Source organism: Oncorhynchus keta, chromosome 30 (assembly GCF_023373465.1).
Source record: "Oncorhynchus keta strain PuntledgeMale-10-30-2019 chromosome 30, Oket_V2, whole genome shotgun sequence".
Taxonomy (NCBI): domain Eukaryota; kingdom Metazoa; phylum Chordata; class Actinopteri; order Salmoniformes; family Salmonidae; genus Oncorhynchus; species Oncorhynchus keta.
In genome coordinates, this window is record NC_068450.1 from 44,041,377 (window position 1) to 44,061,425 (window position 20,049).

At 42.2% G+C, this 20,049-nt stretch overlaps 1 protein-coding gene across 7 annotated transcripts in view; it reads right to left on the bottom strand.

Annotated features, from left to right (window-relative positions):
• LOC118363647 (protein diaphanous homolog 2-like) overlaps positions 1-20,049 on the bottom strand; it is a 605,757-nt gene that overhangs the window by 231,420 nt on the left and 354,288 nt on the right. For all 7 annotated transcript variants that reach the window (XM_035744726.2, XM_035744729.2, XM_035744723.2 and 4 more), the window contains one exon: positions 19,021-19,260. In XM_035744726.2, coding sequence (XP_035600619.2) covers positions 19,021-19,260 — 240 coding nt within the window. The remainder of the gene's footprint in view (positions 1-19,020; positions 19,261-20,049) is intronic.

Consider the following 20,049-nt stretch of genomic DNA (forward strand, 5'->3'; position numbering starts at 1 on the left):
GCCTGCTAAACCGTGGACAAACCAGTCTTTAGAAAAGAAAAGAAACGAGGATGCTGGAACTGTCTCATGTACAAGGAGTCTGGAAAGAAACACTGCGCCGATCGATCGATAGAGAGAGAGAGAGAGAGAGAGAAGAGAGAGTGTGTGTGTGTGTGCTAACGTCTCCACTTCAGTGCATAAGAAACTCCATATTCATTCCACACTGTGATTGCCATGCTACTGGAACTGCATGCTGGGAGAGCTAATTAGCACAATCCACCTCTGTGTGCACATTCCGACAATATCCTCACCATACAGACGCTGCAGTCAGCCATGCCTACATAACACACACACTCTCACACAAAAATGTGATCACAAACACTGACACAAACAATCACACAAACCCACACAAGCATATTCAAACAAGTGTACACACGCACATGTGAGCACAAACACTCAGACGTACACACACAGCAATCACACACACACACACACACACACACACACACACACACACACACACACACACACACACACACACACACACACACACACACACACACACACACACACACACACACACACACACACAGGCGCACACAGACAAAACACTTTTTTCATTTGATGAGGATCAATCATCTGCTCACATAGATACGATAATCACAATTTAATGTCATGCATTTCACATTTTAATTGGTTTATTGTTATACCCCAAACTGTCATTACCACATGTAAGCGCGCATCTGTGCACTTCTCATCTGCCACCTCAGATCAGCAGTATGCGGTGAACAAATACAACTTACTTAACTAGGAACCAGAGAGTTGTACATTTCCTAGAAAATGTTCAATCTAACAGCACTCTACATAATCAAACATCTGCCACAACAAATAATACAGTGAATTCACACATATATTGGTTATTGTTCACAGATACGTATGGTTATGCATCTGCTTGTGATTTACTGAAATAACAATGGCAGTGCAAGTACAAACTAAAGCACAAACTGGTACCCAAACTATGCTGGCTCAGATATGTTTTTCATATTGTTCTTTCCAGCACGGTTCCAGCAAATATGATAAGTAGACTAGCCCCGTACAGCTTAGTTTTGCTCAGTTGTGTGAAAAGGGCACAAAAATCAACAACTTCCCAGATAGCTAGCGGATTCCACCTCCCATCACAGTGCTGTGTTGTGAATATCTGCCATCTTGTTGATTTTTCTAAATGTATGTTAACAATATATAGAGATGTCCTGACTCTAAACGTGGGCCAACACGGGGCTGCAGGGCTAGGTTGGAGTAGGCAAGAGAGTCGCTGACATCTATTGAGTACAGTGCAGTTCACTAACTTTAAGTGGTGAAACCCTGTGGTTTATATCAAGGTATTTACAAAAATTTAATAATTGACGGTATTTGCTAGTATTTTATGTTTTTTTTTTACAACAACATTTGTCTTTATGAGTAGTGAGTGAACCTAGGGAGGCAACACATATATCCTAAGTGATTTTAATGGGTCTTTCTGCATTCTGATTGTTTTATACTGTTCAATCCCACTGCACTCATTTGATTTCATTTCCACACTGCCATGTAGCGCTGCATGATATGGGCAAACAATCTATGCCTTATTTTTAACCAAATGTTTCAATTGCAATATGACTTGTGATTTAGAGCAACATACTTGGGTGAACTGTTGGATTCATGGAAATAGAATTATTATACAGATTCAATAGTTAACATATAACAGTGGGCACTTTGAATACATTATTGTTTGACATGACAACGGATGAAAATGTTAGGGAGGAGTTATTGTGACAGGGTAGGAACCTAGGGGACCTACAAGTGTTTCCTAGGGGACCTATACTCTTTGGCTACACTGAACGTTTTCTCTTAGCTACTTCATGTAGCTAACATATTCATCCTTCTTCACACATTCCTCTTTGATTTAGAAGATACTGTTGCACAAACCACAAACTGATTTGGTCAACACCATCACTGGTATTATCAGGCTGAAAAGCTAATTACATTTGCCCTGACTAGCAATTAGCATTAGTGGCTAAACATATTTAGGCACAACTTGCTAATAAAATACAAACTAGCTGTTCGTAGATGAAAGAAACACAGACGTATAGTGTGATCATACAACACCAGTGGATTTACATTAAGAACCAAAGTGAAAACAGCATTGTTGTCATCAACATTGTCCATCAACATGCTACATTGAAGAATTCAGACTGAAAACAAGTGTCTCGTGGTCGAGGAACAACAAATGTACTCCTTGAGTGACTGGGGTGGGGCCCGGGTCTTTGTGGAAAGTGACATGGAGGGAGGGAGGGATGACTCAAGTAGCGAAGTAAACTATAAAAATGGAAGCTACACACGTCACATTCCATTTAACAAATCAACAATTCAAAAACTGCTATCGAATACCGGTATATCGTAAAATACAGTACGAGTCCTATTTACCAGCTGATTAGCATAGGGAGGTGAGGAACAGAGACATAACTTCCTCAGTGACATAACTTCCTCATTTCATCTGCAGGAGACAAGAAAATGAATAAGTTATTCTATTGAATAAGTTCCTCTTGACTGCCTTAGACCAGTACAAAAACATCCTGTGGCGTTCTGCTTTAGCATCGAATAGCCCCCGTGATATGCAACTTTCCAGGAAAGAAAGGAAAGTTAGGAAAGCTAAGGCTAGCCTTTTCAAAGTTTTGGGACACTGTAAAGTCCATGGAGAATAAGAGCACCTCCTCCCAGCTGCCCACTGCACTGAGGCTAAGAAACACGGTAGCAACCGATACATTTACGATAGTCGATCCCCCCCGCATCTCCTTCACCCAAATCCAGACAGCGGATGTTCTGAAAGAGCTGCAAAATCTGGATCCATACGAATCAGCTGGGCTAGACAAACTGGACCCTCTCATTGATCAAATTTGTCTTCCGCAATTATTGCAACTACTAGCCTGCTCAACCTTTCTTTTGTATCGTCTGAGATCCCTAAAGACTGGAAAGCTGCCGCAGTCATCCCTCTCTTCAAAGGTGGACACACTCTAGACCCAAACTGTTATAGACCTATCATCAAATCAAATCAAATGTATTTATATAGCCCATCTTACATCAGCTGATATCTCAAAGTGCTGCACATAAACCCAGCCTAAAATCCCAAACAGCAAGCAATGCAGGTGTAGAAGCACGGTGGCTAGGCAAAACTCCCTAGAAAGGCCAAAACCATGGAAGAAACCTAGAGAGGAACCAGGCTATGAGGGGTGGCCACCCACCCGCCCGCCCGACGAGCATCACTACTTTAGAAAGTTCTAACTTAGAATATGTGGACAACTCTCCTTCCAGACTCATATTAAGCATCTCCAATCCAAAATAAAATCTAGAATTGGTTTCCGATTTCGCAACAAAGCCTCCTTCATTCATGCTGCCAAACATATCCTCGTAAAACTGACAATCCTACCGATCCTTGACTTTGGTGATGTCATTTACAAAATAGCCTCCAACACTCTACTCAGCAAACTGGATGTAGTCTATCACAGTGCCATCTGTTTTGTCACCAAAGCCCCATATACTACCCACCACTGCGACCTGTATGCTCTCGTTGGCTGGCCCTCGCTAAATAGTTGTCGCCAAACCCACTGGCTCCAGGTCAACCATACGTCTTTGCTAGGTAATGCCCCACCTTATCACAGCTCACTGGTCACCATAGCAACACCCACCCGTAGCACGAGCTCCAGCAGGTATATTTCACTGGTCAAAGCCAACACCTGCTTTGGCCGCCTTTCCTTCCAGTTCTCGGCTGCCAATGACTGGAGTGAATTGCAAAAATCACTGAAGCTGGAGACATATCTCCCTCACTAGCTTTAAGCAACAGCTGTCAGAGCATCTTACAAAGCCTCCCTTGTAAGCTGCTCTGACACTGTACCCAGGCAATCTGTAAACACCACACCCAACTACCTCATCCCCATACTGTTATTTATCGTTTTGCTCCTTTGCACCCCAGTATCTCTACTTGCACATTATCATCTGCACATCTATCACTCCAGTGTTAATGCTCAATTATAAGTATTTCACCTCTATGGCCTATATATTGCCTTACCTCCCTACTCTTCTACATGTGTACACACCATACAAATATTTTTATATTGTGTTGTTCACTGTACGTTTGTTTATCTCATGTGTAACTCTATGTTGTTGTTTTTGTCGCACTGCTTTGCTTTATCTTGGCCAGGTCGCAGTTGTAAATGAGAATATGTTGACTGCCTGGTGAAGTAAAAGTGATAAAAAAAATTATAATAAACAATGTGACACATATGTACAACAACACACATATAAGACACCTGAAACCCCACCTCTTCAAGGAATACCTAGGATAGGGTAAGTAAGGGTAAGTAATCCTTCTCACCCCCCTTCTCACCCCCAACAAGATTTAGATGCAAGTGGCTGTTCCACTGGTTGTCATAAGGTGTATGCACCAATTTGTAAGTCGCTCTGGATAAGAGCGTCTGCTAAATGACTTAAATGTAAATGTAAATGTATAATGTAAATCAATATACCAGTTTGCTTACTACGAGGGTGATATTAGATGAGAGGGTTTAATAGTCACGTGGTACAGGGTTGCAGATGTAATTGTAGGGTACAGTGAAATTCTTGAGATCTGAGCTCGAACAATGTAGGACAAAGTGAAAAAAATAGATAATAATAATAGAATAATAATAGAAATAATAAAAACATATATATATGTGACCCGATTCAGGAAACTAGGCGTATGTCACAAGTCATGACTTCACAGGAGACCCATTTGAACTTGTTAAAAATAAAAAATCTAAATACATTTTTGGGCAGAAATTCCTTCTCGAACATGTGAACTTTCATGTGCCTTAATAACAAACTTTTATACCATCTGTAAATACAAATATAGTTGTTAAATTATGAGCCTAGTTGGGTTATCCAAAGAAAAAGCCAGGAACCTTCCCGCTAATGATGATTGGCTGACATAAAGAGTGGGCTGGACATGGCAAGAGATGAGTTTCAAATTGGTATTGCGGTGAAGCATTTTGTGTCTATGAAATGAGCTGCTTGTTATGCATAGATAATACTTTCTACTGCAGTTTTTTTGGAAGATATAATGTTAGCTATGGAGAACTGCAAATATGTTGCTACTGCTCTCAATGACATTGCTGCACATACAATGAATCAGACTGATTTAGGTAAAAAACATGTAATTGAATAAGACATTGTAGATTAATTTAAGTGTACGACCTGAACTGTGTGTGTAATGTTAGTGATATTTTCCCACAATGCCATTTTGCATTGCTAGTTATAGCCTAATGTTGCTAGCTAATTAGCCATCATTGAACCTATTTGGTAAACTTTAGCTAGCTATGACAATCGGTTTGTATTGCTAGTTAAAGCTTGCTGTTAGCTAGCTAGCTGAAGTTCGATGGCTGGCTTGCTAGCTAGCATTGCATTTGCTATCAGTTTGTATTGCTAGTAACTTTACTTTATGGATTGGGATTTTAGTTCATTTTTTAGCTAGCTGTCGCCAAGGAGCGTTCAGACTCAGTTGGGACCAGGTTTCAGCTGCTTCGCAACGCTGACATCCGTCCTCCCATAGATGGTCTGACTGTACAAACACCACCTGGACTGAACACAGCTGGACAAACATATATTTTTGAGAAGATCAAGGAGTTTTGTGATGAAGGGGCAATGACCATCACATGTCCTGAACCAAAGTCAAGGGCCGTAAAATTATTTTATGACATACCACAACAATATCATGTGACCGTATCAAGTGTGCACCACATACAGTTGAAGTCAGATGTTTACATACACCGGTTGGAGTCATTAAAACTCGTTTTTCAACTACTCCACAAATTTCTAGTTAACCAATTATAGTTTTGGCAAGTCGGTTAGGACATCTACTTTGTGCATGACACAAGTAATTTTTCCAACAATTGTTTCCAAACAGATTATTTCACTTATAATTCACTGTATCACAATTTCAGCGGATCAGAAGTTTACATACACTAAGTTGATTGTGCCATTAAACAGCTTGGTAAATTCCAGAAAATTATGTCATGGCTTTAGAAGTTTCTGCTAATTGACATCATTTGAATGAATTGGAGGTGTACCTGTGAATGTATTTCAAGGCCTACCTTCAAACTCATTGTCTCTTTGCTTGACATCATGGGAAAATCAAAAGAAATCAGCTAAGACCTCAGTAAAATAATAATAATAATGCAAACAATAGTATGCAAGTATAAACACCATGGGACCACACAGCCGTCATACTGCTCAGGTAGGAGACGCATTCTGTCTCCTAGAGATGAACGTACTTTGGTGCGAAAAGTGCAAATCATATCTATATCCACAGTAAAACAAGTCCTATGTCGACATAACCTGAAAGGCGGCTCAGCAAGGAAGAAGCCACTGCTCCAAAACCACCATAAAAAAGCCAGACTATGGACTGCAGAGATCGTACGATTTGCCAAGATCGTACCTTTTGCAGAAATGTCCTCTGGTCTGATGAAGCAAAAATATAACTGTTTGGCCATAATGACCATCATTATGTTTGGAGGAAAAAGGGGGAGGCTTGCAACCTGAAGAACACCATTCCAACCGTGAAACTTGGGGGTGGAAGCATTCATGTTGTGAGGGTGCTTTGCTGCACTTCAGACTTTGACTGGAGCACTTCACAAAATAGATGGCATCATGAGGTAGGAAAATGATGTGGATATATTGAAGCAACATCTCAAGACATCAGTCAGGAAGTTAAAGCTTGGTTGCAAATGGGTCTTCCAAATGGACAATGACCCCAAGCATACGTCCAAAGTTGTGGAAAAAAGTCAAGGTATTGTAGCGGCCATCACAAAGCCCTGACCTCAATCCCATAAACAATGTGTGGGCAGAACTGAAAAAGCATGTGCAAGGAGGCCTACAAACTTGACTCAGTTACACCAACTCTGTCAGGAGGAATGGGCCAACATTCACCCAACTTATTGTGGGAAGCTTGTGGAAGGCTACCTGAAACGTTTGACCCAAGTTAAACAATTTAAAGGCAATGCTACCAAATACCACATTTCCTTATTGTAGTCTACTACCAATTTTAGTATTCATCATCTTTACTACACTGTTTAGCACATGACCTCATGAATCATTAAAGAGATGGGTGGGCTGGATTAAGAGGGTGTGACCAATGCTGAATGGGTGTAGACAAAGAGCTCTCCAGTAGATATCGAAACACTCACACACTGGTCCTTCTGTAGCTCAGTTGGTAGAGCATGGCGCTTGTAACGCCAGGGTAGTGGGTTCGATCCCCGGGACCACCCATACGTAGAATGTATGCACACATGACTGTAAGTCGCTTTGGATAAAAGCGTCTGCTAAATGGCATATATTATTATTATTATTACTCAAAGTCCCTTTTCTCAAAAGTGCTTTTACAAGTTGATCAACTTTCAAAGCAAAATTATTTTCCCATTGTTCCTCAAAAATGCTGTATATGATACATCATTTTGTAGATCTGAGTCTACTTTTTACCAATGTAAAAAAAAAAACAATTACCAATTTGAGCCGGTCAGTCACATATTAACAAATGATAAATGTCTATTGGGGTGGGGGAAGGATAAATGTCAATTTATCCGATGCTGCCCATGTCTGAGTTAGGAAAACGGGGAGAACAGGCCATGGCTTGGGTGGCTGGGGTCCCTGATTAACTTCTTGGCCTTCCTGCGACACCTGGTGTTGTTGGTGTCCTGGTGGGGAGGCAGTGTGCACCCAATGGTGCATTTCGCTGAACATACCCCCTTCTGTAGCGCATTGTGGTCAGCGGCAGTGGCATTACCGTACAAGGCTGTGATGCAGCCCGACAGTATGCTCTTGATGGTGCTCCTGTAAAGCATTGTGAGGGCCCTCTGGGACAGGCCACATTTCCTTAGAATCCTGAGGTTGAAGAGTCACTGTCATGCCTTCTTCACCAAAGTGTCTGTGTGGTTTGACCATTTCAGCTCCTCGGAGATGTGTACTAAGAGGAACTTGAAGTTCTCCACGATGATCCCGTTGATGAGGATGGGGGTGTGCCCAGACTGGTTCCTCCTGAAGTTCACAATCAGCTCATTTGTTTTGCTGATGTTGAGGGAGAGGTTATTTACCTGGCACCACGTCGTCAGAGTGCCTACCTCCTACCTGTAGGCAGTCTCATCGTTGTTCATGTTGTTGATGTTCAGGACTACTACTATTGTGCCGTCAGCGAACTTGATGATGGAGTTGGAACTGTGTGAGGGTAAACATGGAGCACAGGAAGGGACTGGGGAATGCGTGTTGAGAATTAGTATTGAGGAGGTATTGTTGCCCGTCGGGAAGTTCAGGATCCAGTTGCATAGGAAGGAGTTCTGTTCCAGGGCCGTGAGCTTTGTGGTAAGCTTAGAGGGCACTATGGTATTGAAGGCTGAGCAACTTGTCAGGGACAAAGTTGTGGAGAAGTAAAGATCAGGGTTGGGTTATAAAAAAATATCCAAAACTTTGAACATCCCACGGAGCACCATTAAATCAATTAATAAAAAATTGAAAGAATATGGCAACACAACAAACCTGCCAAGAGAGGGCCACCCACCAAAACTCACGGATCAGGCAAGGAGGGCATTAATCAGAGAGGCAAAAAAGAGACCAAAGATAACCCTGAAGGAGCTGCAAAGCTCCACAGCGGAGATTGGAGCCATACACTCCACAGAGCTGGGCTTGACGGAAGAGTGGCCAGAAAAAAATAAGCCATCAAGGAAAACACTGGTCAGAATGGAAGGAATGATGGATGGTGCTAAATAGAGGGAAATTATTGAGGGAAACCTGTTTCAGTCTTCCAGAGATGTGAGACTGGGACAGAGGTTCACCTTCCAGCAGGACAATGACCTGCAAAAGCAAAACTTAAGTGGTTTAAGAAGGAACCTTTAAATGTCTTGGAATGGCATGTCAAAGCCCAGACCTCAATCCAATTGAGAACATGTGATATGACTTAAAGATTGCTGTACACCAGCATAACCCTGGAGCAGTTTTGCCTTGAAGAATGGACACAAATCCCAGTGGCTAGATGTGCCAAGCTTACAGAGACATACCCAAAGAGACTTGCAGCTGTAATTGCTGTATAAGGTGGCTCTACAAAGTATTGACTTGGGGGAGGGGGGTAGTTATGCACGCTCAAGTTTTCAGTTTTTTGTCTAATTTCTTGTTTGTGTCACAATAAAACATATTTTGCATCTTCAAAGTGGTAGGTATGTTGAGTAAATCAAATGATACAAACCCACAAAAAAACATGCCAAGGGGGCTGAATACTTTCACAAGCCACTGTATGTTAAAACAGAGTAAAGTCTAGAGATACGGCTTCGATGACCATGAAATGTCTGCTGGCAACATGAAGACCTAATGAAGCCAAAGTTATAAAGTTGATTTTAACTTCCAACTACTTCCAGGTACGCAGGTTCTGGAGAGTAATTTTCATTAGACTAGTAGACTAGACACCATGGTGAAATTAGTCCTGCAATTAGGAATAGAAGAGGCAGCATCACAATTAGTTAAATTCCTTCTGATTCATGACAATGTACTGTATTTACGTGAATTGCATCATACAAACCAGATGGGCCAAATTTGAGTCTTCATTATATTACCCACATTCTATGTGAGGAGAGTTTGTTTAACATGGGATATGGGATATCGCTTTGAGTTAACATTACACCAAGTCCCAAACTAGTTAGTACACTCCCATGTACTCACTCTATCACACTTAACATTCCAAGTCGTGAGCCAAGATATTGGCTGCCTGTATGATAATGACAATCCGTCGAGATGTTAAAGGGAAATATATAAATAAAGGAACAATTAAGTAATACAATACAAAACGTGGCAATGGGAATATAGATCCCTCACGCCAACAGAAGGATTGTCAAACCCTGATTACTCAATTTAACTTTCACCAAAGGAGTCCTACAACCTGGCTCTCTTCAATAAATGATTATTGTAAAGATCTTTGCTCACATGTAATCTGTGAATTTCAACTGATTTCACTTGTACCATACGGCTGACTCCTTTTCTGTTGGGAACATATACATTTCCCAGATTGACCTTCTCCTGTAACATACAGTATATATATATAAAACACAGGTACGCTCTTCACTATCGCTCTTTTTTTTTTTTTGAAATCAGCAGCTAAGGTAAGTGTGTAAGTGCGCATATGTTCTCATGTATGCAAGTGTGTGTGTGTGTGTGTGTGTGTGTGTGTGTGTGTGTGTGTGTGTGTGTGTGTGTGTGTGTGTGTGTGTGTGTGTGTGTGTGTGTGTGTGTGTGTGTGTGTGTGTGTGTGTGTGTGTCAGTGGCGGCGATTGGGTGAAGGCTCGGGGAATCATGGCAGTGGGGCTGAGTGGCCTTTGTTAATTGTTGGAGTGTGGACTCCAGCTACAGACGGTGGTAGTAATCCCAGACATCAACACACTGCCTATGCCAGGTTTTTGGGGGGAGAGTGACAAGAGATAATCACTGAGCCCCCAGGCTACACCCCTGGCTATGGCCATGTTATTAGAGGGGGAGATGGGATCAGTGGATGTTGTCCAATAACAATATATTTTTAAATTAACAATATATTTTCTCCAAAAACTAAATTGGAAATATGTTTAAAACAGCTTTTGCTGTTAGAAACATCTGTCCATCAATACTATTGTTATAAACTATAGGGACATCTTCTGTCAGTGCTCTGTCAAAGTATGCGAATTGTAAAAGGAACACAATGATAGGTAAAATAAGAGGAATTACTTTTGTTATTCAAAAGTAACATAGTCTGGTATAAGGAGAGAGGGCAGATTGTAATGAATGCATATCATTCTTCAACCCTTAACAATTCTGAGATGAGAATGTATAAAACATCACAGGAGGAAGCACTAGTTGGATCTCAACACATTATTGTTGTCATTGTACTGGTAAGCAACAGAAGGCAAAATATGAGTTTTTGAATCAACACTTTTCTACAATGAAAACAAAATCAGCATTTTTATTTCCATTCAGTGCCCTTAATAAACCCTTGATGATAAAATACAGAGGACTCTCCTCATAATTAAACCATAGTGATACAACAGCCGTGGTTGTTCAGAGAGCAGCCTCCCACTAACTCCTCTCCACACAGAGTCTGCAGCCCATATATTAAGATGAATGATGTATATGCTGGGTCCCCAAAGGGTGAGAGAACAACCCAGCTTTAATGAACTTAACGTCTAATTTAAAGCCCTTTTCTTGCGTATGGCTTTGAAAGCTGCTCCGACCGAGCGGTAAGGCTTCTCCCCGCGCGGTTTCACTTTATTTGAAGTTGCTGTAATCTGTGTGTGCATTCCTCCGAGTCTACCTTTCCTGAGAGATGTCAAATCTCTTCCACAGAACTTATTATTTTGTGAGAAGTCGATGACAAGAAGCCAAGGAGCCAAGAATCCAAAGCAGTTCAGGCTAAAGTTTTATGCTTTTTCCCCTCTATTTTATTCTACTTATTCTTTATCTCAATAAGATTAAAGTTAACTGAAGCTTTAAACAGCCTGGATGCCTTTAGTGTCCCAAGCAAGAAGATGACCAGGGTCGGGAGGCAACATAACTTCAATAGATAAAAATGCCAACCCTTCACTTCAAGGACTGAAGATAGAACTCTGCTTACATTCCTCCACCGATCAAACACACAGGAAGAAAGGTTCTCTCCATTGATATGACTTCTATGAAAACACAAAGAACTGGGTGATCATTTCGTTGTGAACGGCAGGTTATGATAATAGCCGTGGCCATTAATGTTACTCATGGTATTACCTTAGGAAGCTTCCAGATGTTTTACAAGATGTAATTTTAGATGTTCCTTTTTTTCAAGTGCACATGTAAAATGTAGGACTGGGGACGTGACCTTTCAGTTTAAAATCAAACATTCAAATGACTTCTCAAAGCGATAGCCTGTTCTGTTTAACTTAAGCTGTGGTCAAACATTTAAAGTAATGATATGCCTGGATAATTGTCTTTAACCTCAGTAAGTCAGTGATAAAACAGAAACACTGTTCAATGATTATGAGTAATTACACCAGCTGTTCCTAACTTCACCGTTAACTTGTTTCAATAACAAAACAAAATGAGTGTGTCCATTGTCTCACGACTTCCTTTTGAAGACGAGGTGGATTCTCCATCTTCTGATGATGAAATCCCTGTTGCGTGTAACTGATTCCCTGCTATATCAAAAATGAGAGAAATACACGCAATCCCTCCATTCATCAAGCAAATAATGAATGTTGTGAGGAAGAACAAAGTGCCTAGTAAAGTGCAATCAAGGCACAATAAAGCCTTGCATTAACCTTCTCCTCACCCTATACTCAGCTGACTCATATAACCAACTTTCATCACTGCCCCTTGTAAAGACTGACGCCAATATCGAGGCATTGGCTCCAGCATAGGCCCCTGGGGGACGCAGTGTCTGTGTTCCTCCGGCCTTGGCAGGGACAGAAGGGATGGTCTGGGGGAGGGGGGGTCAGCTCTTGCACTTCACCTGAACAACCTCCCTGATGAGCCCATTAGATAGCTGGGAGGCCATTTAGTTGATTGACCCTAGTTGAGAATGTGGACATTTTCTTCCCTGGCCATCAATAATATGCCAGTCAGCCTCCTGGGGTTAGTCCGATCTCTACACACCAGACACTTCACCCTGATTCAGCCCCGGGCTGCAGGGAGACCAAAGTGAGGTTGAAGCTGGGTACCAATTTGGACCATATTACCTATTTAGTGCACTATGTTTGACCAGGGCCCATAAGGCTTTGATCAAAAGTAGTGCACTATGTAGGAACTAGTATTTCATTTAAGACACAATATGGGTTTTCAACACTAACAGTCATATGTATTGAATCATGCCACTCTTTATGAGTTAATGACTCCGCTAGTTGTATTATTACTACATGCTATAATTTATATTACATTTTATTTTGGGGGTGATTTAGAAGCATCTTACTGTCCTCCAAAAATAAATACATTTAAAGAAGTATTACATTTTGTCAGAAGAATGTGACTGAATAAAAATTGTTATGAAACTTTTTGTCAGTATGGATATGGACCATTTAAAATTGAATTAATGTTATTATACAATTTATTTCAGAAACAAATAGTTTATAATACATTACATTTAACTTGGTTCTATGATTATGATGCTCGTCTATACTGGATGTCATTAATTAAAACAAACTTTGATTAAATATCACATCTGATAATATATAGAGGGGATCACTTCATAGTGTGTCAAATTGTGTTTCTCTACCTAGGGGCAATTTGGGTAACTTCTGTCTTGCAAAGACACACCATGAAACACATCAACTGGTGGAGGGTGAAAGTTGTCCCTAGATAAATTAAATCAAATCAAAGCGTATTGGTTGCGTACAAATATTTGCAGATGTTATCGCTGGTGCAGTAAAATGCTTGAGTTTCTAGCTCCAACAGTGCATTATTATTAACTAGCAATACACAACAACAGGCACATAATCCCCCCCATATTTTTTTTTAAATAAGCCGGTAGCCTAGTGGTTAGAGCGTTGGGCCAGTAACAGAAAGGTTGCTAGATCGAATCCCTGAGCTGACAAGGTAATAAATATGTTGTTCTGCCCCTGAACAAGGCAGTTAAACCACTGGTCCTAGGCAGTCATTGTAAATAAGAATTGGTTCTTAAATAAAAGTAACAAAAAAAAAATTAAGAAGCAATAGTATATAAGTACGAACACCATGGGACCACACAGCCGTCATACCGCTCAGGAAGGAGACGTGTTCTGTCTCCTAGAGAGGAACGTACTTCGGTGGGAAAAGTGCAAATCAATCCCAGAACCTTTATTTAACCAGGTAGGCAAGTTGAGAACATGTTCTCACTTACAATTGCGACGTGGCCAAGATAAAGCAAAGCAGTTGGACACATACAACAACACAGAGTTACACATGGAGTAAAACAAACATACAGTCAATAATACAGTAGAAAAATAAGTATATATACAATGTGAGCAAGTGAGGTGAGATAAGGGAGGTAAAGGCAAAAAAGGCCATGGTGGCAATGTAAATACAATATAGCAAGTAAAACACTGGAATGGTAGATTTGCAGTGGAAGAATGTGTAAAGTAGAGAAATAAATAATGGGGTGCAAAGGAGCAAAAATAAATAAATACAGTAGGGAAAAGGTAGTTGTTTGGGCTAAATTATAGATGGGCTATGTACAGGTGCAGTAATCTGTGAGCTGCTCTGACAGCTGGTGCTTAAAGCTAGTGAGGGAGATAAGTTTTTCCAGTTTCAGAGATTTTTGTAGTTCGTTCCAGTCATTGGCAGCAGATAACTGGAAGGAGAGGCGGCCAAAGGAATAATTGGTTTTGGGGGTGACCAGAGAGATATACCTGCTGGAGCGCGTACTACAGGTGGGTGTTGCTATGGTGACCAGCGAGCTGAGATAAGGGGGGACTTTACCTAGCAGGGTCTTGTAGATGACCTGGAGCCAGTGGGTTTGGCGACGAGTATGAAGCGAGTGCCAGCCAACGAGAGCATACAGGTCGCAGTGGTGGGTAGTATATGGGGCTTTGGTGACAAAACGGATGGCACTGCGATAGACTGCATCCAATTTATTGAGTAGGGTATTGGAGGCTATTTTGAAAAATTACATCGCCAAAGTCGAGGATCGGTAGGATGGTCCGTTTTACAAGGGTATGTTTGGCAGCATGAGTGAAGGATCCTTTGTTGCAAAATAGGAAGCCAATTCTTGATTTAACTTTGGATTGGACATGTTTGATGTGAGTCTGGAAGGAGAGTTTACAGTCTAACCAGACACCTAGGTATTTGTAGTTGTCCAGATATTCTAAGTCAGAGCAGTCCAGAGTAGTGATGTTGGACAGGTGGGCAGGTGCAGGCAGCGATCGGTTGAAGAGCATGCATTTAGTTTTACTTGTACTTAAGAGCAATTGGAAACCACGGAAGGAGAGTTGTATGGCATTGAAGCTTGCCTGGAGGGTTGTTAACATAGTGTCCAAAGAAGGGCAAGACGTATACAGAATGGTGTCGTCTGCGTAGAGGTGGATCAGAGACTCACCAGAGCGACATCATTGATGTATACAGAGAAGAGAGTCGGTCCAAGAATTGAACCCTGTGGCACCCCCATAGAGACTGCCAGAGGCCCTGAAAACAGACCCTCCGATTTGACCCACAATAATTTGAGAAACCAATGCTGTCGAGTCTGCCAATGAGGATGTGGTGATTGAGTCGAAAGCTTTGGCCGGGTCAATTAAAATGGCTACCTTGTGAAGATGCTGGAGGAAATTGGTACAAAAGTATCAATATCCCCAGTAAAACGAGTCCTATATCGACATAGCCTGAAAGGCCTCCTCAGCAAGGAAGAAGCCACTGCTCCAAAACCGACATAAAAAAAGACAGACTACAGTTTGCAACTGCACATGGAGACAAAGATTGTACATTTTTGATAAATGTCATCTGGTCTGATGAAACAAAAATATAACTGTTTGGCCATAATGACCATTGTTATGTTTGGAGGAAAAAGGGTGCCGCTTGCAAGCTGAAGAACACCATCCCAACTGTGAAGAACGGGAGTGGCAGCATCATGTTGTGGGGGTGCTTTGCTGCAAGAGGGACTGCTGCACTTCACAAAATAGATAGCATCATGAAGAGGGACAATTATGTGGATACATTGAAGCAAGATCTCAAGACATCAGTCAGGAAGTTAAAGCATGGGCGCAAATGGGTCTTCCAAATGGACAATGACCCCAAGCATACTTCCAAAGCTGTGGCAAAATGGCTTAAGGACAAAAACGTCAAGGTAGTGGAGTGGCCATCACAAAGACTTAGCCTCAAACCCATAGAAAAGAACTGAAAAGAATCCGGCCTACAAACCTGACTCAGTTACACCAGCTCTGTCAGGAGGAATGGGCCAAAATTCACCCAACTTATTGTGGGAAGCTTGTGGAAGGCTACCCGAAATGTTTGACACAAGTTAAACCATTTAAAGGCAATGCTACCAAATACGAATTGACTGTATATAAACTTCTGACCCACTGGAAATGTGATGAAATAAATACAAGTTGAACTAAATCATTCTCTCTACTATAATTCTGACGTTTCACATTCTTAAAATAAAGCGGTGATCCTAACTGACCTAAAACAGGGAATATTTAGTCGTATCTTTTACTAGTATTACATTACAGGAATTGTGTAAAACTGAGTTTAAATGTAAATGTCTGACTTCAACTGTGTATATATATATATATATATACAGTGCCTTGCAAAAGTATTCGGCCCCCTTGAACTTTGCGACCTTTTGCCACATTTCAGGCTTCAAACATAAAGATATAAAACTGTATTTTTTTGGTGAAGAATCACAACAAGTGGGACACAATCATGAAGGGGAACGACATTTATTGGATATTTCAAACTTTTTTAACAAATCAAAAACTGAAAAATTGGGCGTGCAAAATTATTCAGCCCCCTTAAGTTAATACTTTGTCGCGCCACCTTTTGCTGCGATTACAGCTGTAAGTCGCTTGGGGTATGTCTATCAGTTTTGCACATCGAGAGACATTTTTTCCCATTCCTCCTTGCAAAACAGCTCGAGCTCAGTGAGGTTGGATGGAGAGCATTTGTGTACAGCAGTTTTCAGATCTTTCCACAGATTCTCGATGCTTTTCTTGTTTTTGTGAAAATGTTGCATGCTGAGTGCTAGGCTTAATGCTATGCTAGGCTATCAATACTCTTACACAAATGCTTGTTTAGCTATGGTTCAAAAGCATATTTTGAAAATCTGAGATGACAGTGTTGTTAACAAAAGGCAAAGCTTGAAAGCAAATATATTTATTTCATTTCATTTGCGATTTTCATGAATAGTTAACGTTGCGTTATGGTAATGAGCTTGAGGCTATAAATAGGATCCCGGATACGGGATTGCTCGTCGCAACAGGTTATACCCACATTTTCTGTTTGTCTGTTGTCAGTTCGTCTTATCTCGTCAAGTCTTACCATGCGTTTTTTCCCAATTTCGAGTTTTCTATAGTTGCTGTTTTCTAGTCCTCCCGGTTTTGACCATTCTGCCTTACTGACACAGCACAAACATGCTTTCCATACTTTGCTGGAGCAAGTCTGTGGATTATCTTATAGACAGCCAGCCACTACTGAAACTTCCAGCCCCTAATTAACCCCACTGTCAGCAGCGCGTCCCTCCAGCCTATGCCGGCTTCCCGAGAACCCTCCTGCTTACCCCCACTGGAACGCTTCGCTGGAGATTCAGGGACCTGTCGGGTGATTCTCTCCCAGTGCTCCCTCATCATTGAGCTACAGCCCTCTGTTTTTCCCTCTGAAGGTAGTGTACCTTATAACACTGATGTCCGGGAGGGCTCTCACATGGAGTACAGCATTGTGGGAGCAACAAGCCACCGTGTGTTTCAGTCTAGAGGAGTTCATGGTGGAGGTGAAGAAAGTGTTTGATCCTCTGTTGTCCAAGAGAGAGGCTGCTCGGAAGCTAGTCCGGCTACGCCAAGACTCCCGTAGTGTGGCAGACTATGGAGTCGATTTCCGCACATATCCGCCGAGAGTGCCTGGAACCCGGATGCCCTGTTTGACACATTCCTTCATAGGTCATCGGAGAAGGTGAAAGATGAGATCGCAGCCGGGAGTTGCCCATCAATCTCTACTTTCTCATTGCCTTGACCATCCGGATTAATGGGCGTCTACACGAACGTAGGAGGGAGAGGTCTGCCCCCCCCCCCAATGCAACTTGGCAAAGCTAGATTGTCTCCTGCCGAATGGTAACATAGACTGAAAACCAAGAGCTGTCTGTAATTGTGGGACTACAGGTCATTACATTTCTACCTGTCCTGTAAAAATATCCAGCTCATCGGGAGGTATGAGTATGCAGGTGGGCATTACGGAGAATGTCGAGTCTCCCCTTACTCGTACTCCTCTCCATGCCATCCTGCTGTGAGGTGTCATGTCCAAATCTCTACGGGTACTCATTGACTCTCAGGCCGACAATCATTTTATGGATGCTACCCTGGTGTCTGAGCTGGGAATCCCCACTCGACCCCTCTCCATTCCCATGGATGTCAGAGCGTTGGATGGGCGTTCAATTGGCAGAGTAAACAACAACATGGTTCCTATCAACCTGCGAGTGTCATGCAACCACAGCGAATCGATCCAGTTTCTACTTATCAAATCCTCTCAGATACCCATTGCGTTGGGGCTCCAGAGACACAATCCCCTTGTTGACTGGACTGTGGGTTCGATCAAGGGATTGGAGCCTGCCACGGGACATTGTCCTGCAGGCTTGAGAAAAAGCCCCAGACATCTCCACCGTTCCCACTGTGTACCAGTACCTCCGGGAGGTTTTCAGCAAGTCCGTGCCTCCTCGCTACCTCCACATCGGCCATATGACTGCGCCATCGACCTTCTCCCAGGCTACACCGCATCGGGGGATGAATTCCATCGCTCCACCATCTCCTTACTTGGATACATCATAGCTGCAGGCAACATACAGATGGATCCTGGAAAGGTGAGAGCGGTGGTGGATTTGGAGTAACCCACATCCAGAGTGCAGCTGCAATGCTTCCTTGGGTTCACCAATTTCTATCACCGGTTCATCTGGGGTTACAGCCCCCATCCTAATTCATCTGGTCCCGGCAGTTCGTGGTGGAGGCCGATGCCTCGGACACGGGAGTGGGGTCTGGGGACAGGACACTGATAGCACATCAACTCCAAGACAGTTGCCAAGAGTCAATGGATCTCAGGGTGCAACCAAATGCTTTCTGTAAATAGTTTCTCCCATTACTCCACTCAAATAAAACAAAACAAAACAAACCCCTGCTATGGCACCAAATCCACTGACAAGAAAGTGTGTGATGCTGGTATGATCTCTACTATATAATTAAACTGGGGACAGTTGAAGTGAGCAAGAGTGAGAGAGAGAGAGAGAGAAAAGTAAGCCTGAAAGGGGAGAGGTCTAAATCATGCAGTCCTTGCAGTACCAACCTTGCAGAGGAAGCTGATGTTGAAGCCGAAGGTCTGGGCGTTCCGGGAGCCGGCGTTCATGTAGTTGCCCACCAGCAGCACCATCTCCAGCAGATTGCTGAAGCTGTCACTCTTCTTCAGCTCCTCACAGGCGAACGTCACGTTCATGATGTCCGGTCGGATGTTGTTCACCTGCTCCTCGAAGGTCAGCTTGAAGAGGATGCCGTTGAGGCGCGAACGCAGCAGCTTCACAGAGCTCATCTAGAGGAAAACATAACAATATTTTGTTAGGAACCGTTTAGGAAGCCTCCGTATGGTTTATAAAAGCTCTACACTGTCTTGATTAAGTCTCTATAAGTTATATGCTGTTTAAAGTGTGGCCAACGTGACCATGTAGAGCTCTACAGCAAATGTATGGAAAATATAATTACTGTGAAATATTACATTGTCTCCGGGTAAGTACACTGCGTTCAGCTTTTTGTCAAGATTCACTAATTGAAATGTATCTTGTCTGGCTTTCTAGACTAGACAGAAGTCCCTTCATCAACTATGGCATGAATCACACCTGATAACATTAATAAGTAGTGATGGGCCACTGAACAATATCTAGGCCCAAGCAAGACCAGATAGCTGCACTCGGAAAAAAACGAAATCCACTTCCCCCACCCTTGATTTGATTTCTCGGTATAAGAGGGAAATCACAATAAAAGATGGGTGACAGCTCTTGCAGGAGTGTAGGCTGAAAGTGACTTATTTCCCTCATGAGCTCCTGTGTGTCGTGGCGGTGTTGATGAGGTAGCTTCACCAGCGGGAGCGGTATATTACCACGGCATCTCTATGCTAGATCACACAGGGGAATTGTCACACCTTGTGTCATAACATCCTCAAAGAGTCACAGGTACAGACACACCACCCCAAAAAGTCAATTGTACTGAATGAGTGCAAATTGCAAATTGAGTTGCATGGCTACGTTTACCACAATGCAACGTTATCATGTTATTCTTAACACATCAGGTTGACTGAGAACACTATCTTTCACATCAACGACCT